The sequence below is a fragment of the Cibotium barometz genome, chromosome 7 (assembly GCF_041138505.1).
Source record: "Cibotium barometz isolate CiBa-2024 chromosome 7, ASM4113850v1, whole genome shotgun sequence".
Taxonomy (NCBI): Eukaryota; Viridiplantae; Streptophyta; class Polypodiopsida; order Cyatheales; family Cibotiaceae; genus Cibotium; species Cibotium barometz.
The window spans coordinates 55260923-55270485 of NC_141052.1; the positions used below are offsets into that span (position 1 = coordinate 55260923).

The window sequence follows — 9563 nt, forward strand, 5'->3', positions numbered from 1 at the left end:
AAATTGTTCGGGAGGCTTCACTTGTATGATTCATCCAAGCTATATCTGAGAAATACTGATCTATCTTTTGTTATGAGGATGCCATACTTTGACTGCTCTAGTACCATATACAAAAAAAAAATCTGAGACAAAGCACTCTCTGTACCTTAACCTTTTCATCATTAGAAAGCATCATATGAACAACATTCATGCTCCTTCGCAGATGAACTGTTCATGCACTACTATCTTTTGTCTAGTGATGAACCCTCCCACATCAACGTTGCTTACCCCAACTGAAGCTGTTGAAGCTAATATCAAGTTCTAGCAGCATCTGACACTAGTTGAGCTATACATGACAAAAAACACGACCTGATATCTGTCTCTTCTATGATCATAGCAACTTGTACACCCCTGCATGGACTTTCCACAATTAACATCGGTCTATACTCAGACCAGAACATCTCAGCATCTTGGTCGAATGATTCCCATGCTTCAAAATGTCAGTTGTTATGCAGTCCCTAAGAAGCCTCGTCTGCACGCTCATCCATGTAAGACTTCTCTCTTAGAAGATTCTTGTAGATGGTAGCATAGCAATTGTAGACAGGCCAGACAGAGCACCTTTTTCCAACATCATGAAATACCAGAAACAAGGGGAGAGCGCGCTCTACGTCTTGGACTCGGAGAGGGATGAAGAAGAAAGTAATATGGCATGTGAAACGGGTTGCTCGCCAGCCTCAATCTCGACACAGAATCACCATAGCTCTCACCGCCCTTATGTTACCTACACAGCTATCTCTTTGCTGCGCATCACCAGCGTGTGCAGCTACCCCCTAGAGCCCCCTTGGCTCTTCACACGGCGAACCCCACCTCTTCCAGCTGCGCCTATCTACTACAGCGCCCCCCCACCAAAACACACAGGGCTCCCCTCATCAACGAGGCGGCCCCCCCTCCGAATCACCAGCTGCGCGGACTCCATGCACTGTCTCGCAACGTCCAGAAGATGCGCTGGCAGCTGCGTGAAGGTCCACGTAGCTGGCCAGATTTATCCCTTTTTTATTTTATTTTATTTGAAGAAAAAGGCCACCTTGTTCCTTTCACACCAAAGCAAAGGCAGCCTTGACCCTTTTTACCTTTTTCTGCCCATGCATCTGAGTTCATATGGGATGGTCTGTGAGCTTCTTTCACTACATGGATGTGCCACAGCACGACATCGACCCCCTCTAAACCTGCACATCCTCCGGTATGTGCCACCAAGTTGCTATATAGGCTAATCTTCATTCAAATTTATACTGATTTGCCTTCATCTTTATCAAATTTTGGCACGTTATCTTCAGCTTTTTCATCCTCTGAACCCACACTCTCATCAAGGCTTTCCTGACTGGTTGAATTTCCTGTATTGATCATCCTGCTCATAAGAAGCCTATTTTCAAGGGTTGTTAAAACTCCATCTCCATTCTCTTGCCAGCTAATGCAACTTGCACAAGTGTTGGTTTGGCATCCCCCTAGTTGAAATTCTCACAGCTTTTACTTTCATAAGATACAGTTTGATTGTTCTCAGAGCAGTCCACAACTGTGTTTCTATCGAGAATATCTGCAAAAGATAGCATTGCATCGTAGTATTGCCCATCTTGCATGGTTAAGCCAACATCATCCTCGTTCAAACCTTCTAGTGATAATGGGGTTGAACCCCCATTGACATTAACCTTCCCTGTTGTCTCAGAGGCTGGTGCCTTACGCTCAGGGTAGTCCATATCTCTTATCTTTGATATGCCAAGTTTTGAACACCCTGGCTGCACTCTCCAGACTCCCACATTTCGTATACATATTGATGAGATATTGATAAGGGCAATCCCAACCACTGCATCTAACTCAAAGCCACTAGCCATCAAGCGAGCATGGACTAGCTTGCCTTGGGAAAGGGCAGCTATACTTGAACATGCATTCAAGGCACTGATAAGAGTAACATTATTGGGCATTTGCCTCTCCTGTTGCATTTTGTTCAAAAAGTCCTGCTTGTCCATGTCCATGATCTCCATACCCTGCGATCAGTGCTGTCCATGAGACCACATCTCTAACCAATAGCCCATCAAACACCTCCTGTGCTTCCACAAGCAGGCCACATTTGGCATACATGTCCAACAAGGTACTACCAACAAAAGTTTCTGATTCAAAACCCTCTTTTGCAATCTCAGCATGTACTTCTTGTCCCCTTTTTAGAGATCCTGTCCGGCTGTAAATTTTCAAACTGCCAACAAATGTGACAGCATTTGGGAACACGCCCTCCATTTGCATCTGTTCCAAGCAGTGTAATGCTTCTCCATCAAGTCCACAGTCAGCATACCCCGAACTCAAAACAGTCCACGCAACTACATCTCGTGCTTCTAGCTCATCAAACACTTCATGCGCCTCAGCAAGTAAGCCACATTTTGAATACATCTCAACCAAACTATTGCCAACAAAAGTGTCTGATTCCAATCCCTCTCTGACAAGACCAGCATGTACTTCTTGGCCTTGTTTAACCCATTTCAGCCTAGCACAAGCTTTTAATAATGCCTGAAGAACATACTTGTTAAGTTGAGCACAATTGTGTTGCATTTGATGGAACAGTTCAAAGGCATGCTGATACTCTCTGCATTCGAGATAGCCTTCCAGAAGAGAAGGCCAGAAACACCCATTCTGTTGTGCAAATCTACGAAAGACCTGCTCCGCATCCAGAGTTCTTCCGCATTCCACAAACATTGGGATAAGGTGATTTCTTAGTAGCCTATGAGCTTCCAGCCCATTGTAACACACGTGTAGATGAACACACTTTGCACATGAAGAATCTCTCCTTTTTCTGCATTTCTGCAAGATGGATGTTAAGCTTTCCACCGATGGCAGCTGGGCCATCTGCTCCAAAGAAGCCAATGCCTCCTCTAAACTCAAAGTCTCCCAACCCTTGGCCTCTTGCACTTGTGCATCCATTTGCACTCTAGGAGTGGATCTAGATCCAAATGCTTGTGCATGGTTTGCTGGCTCCTCCTGAAAAGCAGAACTCGACCACGCTGGACCAGCACATGCATCAAGGGCACTAACAAAGGTGACTAGATCTGGCATCAATCCATGCAACAGCATGAGATCAAACAGGAAAAGTGCATGACTACCTTTCCCACATTGAGCATATGTAGCAATCATAGCAGTCCAAGAGACGGAATCATGGTGAGACATGCTGTTAAATTCTCTTTGAGCATACTCTAGCTGCCCACAATTGCCATACATGGTGATAAGAGCCGTACCCACTGCAATATCCATTTCAAATTCACTGCCATACATGCAAGCATGCATTCACATACCTGCTTTGAGAGTGGATTAGTGGGTAAGAGCGGTGAAGAGGCTAATGAAGATGAACTTGTGAGGCAAGAATCCTTGAAGCTGCATTTTCCCTACTAGGTGGAGGGCTTCAATGTGATGTCCATGCATAGCATGAGCTTTGATGGCGAAATTCCAAGCGAAGAGATCCAGCTGATGCATTCTGGCAAACAGGGAGTGCACCTCATCCAGGGCACCACAGCTGCCGTACACGTGCAAGAGAAGGTTGACCAGAAGCAGGCTTTGCTCGTGCCCATGTGTGATGATGTAGTCGTGGGCATGTCTGCCTTCCAGTAAAGCCTTCGCCTTCCACCGATGCCCTGTACTGCTTCAAATCACCATGAGCTTCTTTTCAAAGACTCTAACTGGTTGCAGCCATTAACTGGCACATAGTTTATTCATGTATTACAAATGAGCATTCTATGTGTACATATAATGCCATCATATATGGCTTTCCTGAACAACGAGTAGAGCTTTAATCTCCATGTTCATACACTCAATTCTACAGCATTCTGCATTGGCATTCCTTTTATCCTTCTGATGTTTTGGGCTTTCTCTATGTCGAACCATTCATTCAGATTATCATTGCATACATTTAGCCCTGTTTTTCAAAGAGTTTCTTTCAGATATTCCGACAATTAGAGTACAAAGAAGTGTCCACCTTTCCGGCATTCATAAGTTCTTGAGCATTCTAACTGTTTTGCAACTTGTAGGGAAGACCTCAAGTCAATACAAGCTCCTCACCTTCTTCAGCTATCAAAAAGGTCGAGTGTCGTAAGCCCTTGAGACAAAGGGTTAGCTTCAAGTCACTACAAGCTCCTCTCTATCCTTGGTTATTGGAATAGATGAGTGTCATAGGCCCTTGAAGTGGTAGGAATGGATCAAGTCATTGCAAGCTCCTCTCCTTCCTCAGCTGTCGAGAAGGATGAGTGTCACAAGCCCTTGTTGTCCATTCTACAGTCCTAAGAGATAACTACAAGTCTATACAAGCTCCTTGTTACCCCCTTCTCTTGAGGTGAACAAGTGTCATAAGCCCTTGTAATCCTTCTTCTTCCCTAATCCACCTGGGTCAAATGGTACCAACAAATCATACAGGCTCTGCTGCCAGTACACATAAGGAATACCCTCTAGATCATAGGCCATCAAGGTTTTCTGCCTCATACATATGCTGAAATCATCACATACATAGTTCACTGGGATTTCACCACACTCTCACCCCAGCAATTTCACGTCGAGTTCACCAAAGCTGTCGTGACGTGGGCGGTATAGCCGGGAACACACTGGGTGTCTGGCTGTGAGAGTTTGGTGTTTTGTAATTCACTTGATTTGATTCTTCAGAGAAAATAAATCCTGCCAAACCGGATCCCTCCTCTCTCCCTTGTGTTGCTTCTCTTTCTCCTTTTGTGGTTGTTCCTTCTACCTCCATCTCCCACTCCCCTACTTGTTTGTCCTCATGTTCTTCCCCTTCCCCTTTCGAATGTTGTCCTTGATACTTTCCTAGTGCTTGCTAACTGCTTCATTTTGTTCCTTGTAAGAGGGGATTGGCGCTTGTTCCACTTGGGCGGGATCCACTTTTCACCTTCTGGTGTTGTCCATGTCTGAGATAATGGACATGTATCTGCCACTCTAGCCTTCATGAGCATGAATAAATAACATTTCCTACCCCCAATTGGATCATCGTAGCAAATTGTTCGGGAGGCTTCAAGCCGCTTGTATGATTCATCCAAGCTATATCTGAGAAATACTGATCTATCTTTTGTTATGAGGATGCCATACTTTGACTGCTCTAGTACCATATACAAAAAAAAAATCTGAGACAAAGCACTCTCTGTACCTTAACCTTTTCATCATTAGAAAGCATCATATGAACAACATTCATGCTCCTTCGCAGATGAACTGTTCATGCACTACTATCTTTTGTCTAGTGATGAACCCTCCCACATCAACGTTGCTTACCCCAACTGAAGCTGTTGAAGCTAATATCAAGTTCTAGCAGCATCTGACACTAGTTGAGCTATACATGACAAAAAACACGACCTGATATCTGTCTCTTCTATGATCATAGCAACTTGTACACCCCTGCATGGATACTTTCCACAATTAACATCGGTCTATACTCAGACCAGAACATCTCAGCATCTTGGTCGAATGATTCCCATGCTTCAAAATGTCAGTTGTTATGCAGTCCCTAAGAAGCCTCGTCTGCACGCTCATCCATGTAAGACTTCTCTCTTAGAAGATTCTTGTAGATGGTAGCATAGCAATTGTAGACAGGCCAGACAGAGCACCTTTTTCCAACATCATGAAATACCAGAAACAAGGGGAGAGCGCGCTCTACGTCTTGGACTCGGAGAGGGATGGAGAAGAAAGTAATATGGCATGTGAAACGGGTTGCTCGCCAGCCTCAATCTCGACACAGAATCACCATAGCTCTCACCGCCCTTATGTTACCTACACAGCTATCTCTTTGCTGCGCATCACCAGCGTGTGCAGCTACCCCCTAGAGCCCCCTTGGCTCTTCACACGGCGAACCCCACCTCTTCCAGCTGCGCCTATCTGCTTGCAGCTCCCCCCCACCAAAACACACAGGGCTCCCCTCATCAACGAGGCGCCCCCCCCCCTCCGAATCACCAGCTGCGCAGACTCCATGCATTGTCTCGCAACGTCCAGAAGATGCGCTGGCAGCTGCGTGAAGGTCCACGTAGCTGGCCAGATTTATCCCTTTTTTATTTTATTTTATTTATTTTGAAGAAAAAGGCCACCTTGTTCCTTTCACACCAAAGCAAAGGCAGCCTTGACCCTTTTTACCTTTTTCTGCCCATGCATCTGAGTTCATATGGGATGGTCTGTGAGCTTCTTTCACTACATGGATGTGCCACAGCACGACAACGTATGAATGCATGCAAAGTAAAAAAGTGGACATTCTTGAGTTCGAATAGAATTACAGGATTCCATTCGGGGTCTCTCAAATGCCTATTTGGCTCAGCTAGCATGTTAGCAGACAAGACACCATCAACCCAATTGCCAGCATTATCATCCACCATTGTGTCATTCTCATCATGTTGATTCTCTAGCTTCCTCTTCCTTCTTGCCTTCTTCTGTTTCTTTTGTAAGATCCTTTCCTGTAATCATCCCCCCCCTTTAGAATGGGAAAAAGATCTTGTTTGACCCTATTTTAGTCTAGAGAGAGAAAATATTCTAGAGAGAGATAATACAGTTTTGAAATATTTTTGGATAAGTATTTTCTTCTAGCCAAAAGGAAGTGATCCCTTGAAACAAAATTTTAATCAAAAATTCCTAAGTTGCATTAGATTTGGACGGTGGGTGAACTAAGGATGCCCCTAGTTCAAAGTTCTAAGCTTCATTAAATTCTTTTCAATTTAAAAATAAGATATCCTTATTCATTAAGGTTGGAGAATAAAAATAAAAGAAAAATGAGAAAATTTAGAATTATCCACAAGAAAATATTAAAGAAAGGCTCACATGAGGTGAAGGTTCCTTAATTATGAATTTTCAGATATTTTTGGAGACATTTTGAAGGTTTTGTGACACCTCAGGAGGAGAGGGAAAACTTTTCATCAAGGAGGCCCCTGGAAATCACATCAAGGAGGTGCCTAGAAAACACATCAAGGAGGAATTTTTTTATTCAAAAATATCATAAAGTGGCTAGATATTTCATCTCTCCTCTTCCAAACTAGATCAAAAAGTGGGCAAAACTAGTCTAAAACTTGTCCAAATTGGATCAAACTAAAGTTGGAAGCCTCTAGATTCTAGTTGGACTTGGTTGTTGGCCTCCCTCACCTATAAATAGACCCCCACTCCTTTGTATTTTAATCTTAGAGTAATTCTATGTTAGTGTAATTTTCAATTTAGTGTATTTTCCTCTTCCCTCTTCATTGGCCCTCCATTATAAAGCTTTGGTGCTTCACTAAACCTCTTCTTTCTTGAAGATTATCCTTTTCCCTTGGTGGAAAAGCCTCTTCCTTGAGGGCTACACATCTTTTGGAAGGTAAAGAATCAAGCAAACCAAGGGTAAGCCTAAACAATGAAGTTTATGCTCTCTTTTTGCTATTAATCTTCTTCCTAGCCTCCCTCATGCTTGGGAAGCATTTTATTTTATGGTTTTTCTCTTAAAACCATGCTTTTCTTGATTTATGAAGAACTAATGTTTATGTTTAAGCTTAGGGTAATGCATAAACTAAATTTTATATTAAAAGTAGAATTTCTAGCATTATCATTTCATAGAAAATGCGGAAAAACTATAGCAAAAATTTTATCATTAGAAAATGAAGGTTATTTATAAATTTAATTTTATGCTAAAAGTGTAATTTTGAGCATTCGCAATTTATAGAAAATGTGGGGAAGCTATGGCACAATTTTATCATTAGAAAATGAAGGTTTATGCATAAATTAGTTTTTATACTAAAAGTGAAATTTTGAATATTTTCATTTTATAAAAAATGCAAGGAAACTATGGTAAAATTTTTATGGTAAAACTTATATCATTAGAAAATGAATTTATGCATAATAATGTTTATGCTAAAAGTGGAATGTTAAGCATTATCATTTCATAGAAAATGCGAGAAGCTATGGTAAAATTTTTATCATTGGGAAATGAATTTATGCATAATAAATTTTATGCTAAAAGAGGAGTTTTGAGCATTATTCATTTGCTAGAAAAATAAAGAAGCTTATGCATAAATTTTTATAGAAAATTATGGAAAGGATTATGAATATAATTCATTTAGATAAAAAAAATAAATTAGTATATGTGCATAAAAAAATAAATGAATATAATTCATTTAGATAAAAAAATAAATTAGTATATGTGCATAAATATTTTATGCTAAAAGAGGAATTTTCATGATATTTTATTTTGAGAAAACTGAGAAGAGAATGTGAAAATATTCATAGGAATGCATCAAGTGGGGACCTAAGTGGAAAATGTTACAACACCTAAAAAAGGGAATTTCATATTGGGTGCGTAAGTGGTGTGTCTATTTAATTCTTACATGAGAGCCGGCTAGGGGGCCTAGGAACTCTTTTCCCTAGTACCCGAGACAAAACATAACCAAATTTTTATAATGGATCCTATCAATACAGTGGTTGGGCAGTTGGCTAACCCATGGGATTGGATGGGGTTAGGCTAGACCAATAGACTCCTATAGTAAAATTCAATTCTATTCAAGTTACGATAGGTGATATAAGTCACTGGATAATTCTTGTTCTATGCAATGTTGATTATATCGTATATCCCTAAACCCTTTAAAGTGCCAATTTTGGGTCAAATATGGCGTGATATTGGGACACATTGTGTAAGATTCCTCCCTCCAGCTTTTGAGGTGTACATGTGTAAGAACCTCCCCTTCTAATCTTGTAATTATTCCCCTCTTTGAAATAAAAGAAAGATCTTGTTTTACCCTATTTTGACCTGGAGAGAGAAAATGTCTAGAGAGAGATAATCTAAAATTGAGATATTTTTGCATATAAAAATCCTCCTAGTGTCTAAAATGATTTCCCCTAAAACAGAAATTCAAAAAGAACTTTCCAATGTGCATTTGGAATTAATTGAAAATACGCATAAAGGACAGCCTAAGGGTCAAGATTTTCAAAAAATTTTGGATTATGCTCCAATTAAGATTCCTATGGACCAATTGGATAATCCAAGTGTGGGGAGGAGATAAATCCAAAGAATAAAAGAAAATACCCAAAAATGAGTAAATGCCCACATAAGATGAAGAGTTGACTGAGTACAAGGTTTATTAGTTAAAAACTATGAGATATTACTTAAAAAATGAGATATTTTGGTATAATGATACATTTTTGACACCTTGGTGAAGGAGTGGGGGAGACTTCAAGTAGGCACCTATTTCACACATGTGGTGGAGTTTTTAATTCAATAAAATTGTGATATTTTTATCTTTCCTCTCTCTTGGATCAAACCAAATCAAAAGGGAGCCAAACTAGGTCCAAATCTTGTCCAAATTCAGCCAAAGGTCCAAATCTTGTTTAAATTAAGCCAAATTGAACCTAGAAAATTCTAGAACCTAGTTGGACTTGGTTAGAGGCCTCCCTTACCTATAAATAGATCCTTATTCTTTTGTAAAAAAATCTATGAACTATACCATGGCAGTATTACATTAAAATAATGATATTTTCTATTATCCCTTAAAAAGCCTCTACTTTTGGGAGAACTTGGAGCTTCTCTCTCTCTTGGAGCTTCTTCTCAACACACT

At 40.7% G+C, this 9563-nt stretch overlaps 1 protein-coding gene across 1 annotated transcript; it reads right to left on the minus strand.

The window, feature by feature from the left end:
• Positions 1-1944: 1944 nt before the first annotated feature.
• LOC147637200 (pentatricopeptide repeat-containing protein At4g13650-like) lies at positions 1945-3270 on the minus strand. The gene has a single exon (XM_086801022.1). It carries the CDS (start codon positions 3268-3270, stop codon positions 1945-1947), a length of 1326 nt encoding a protein of 441 aa, XP_086657148.1.
• Between the last annotated feature and the right edge of the window lie 6293 nt (positions 3271-9563).

Coding starts and splice junctions, on each gene's coding strand:
- LOC147637200 (XM_086801022.1), bottom strand. CDS start 3,270: ATGGATATTGCAGTGGGTACGGCTCTTATCACCATGTATGGCAATTGT.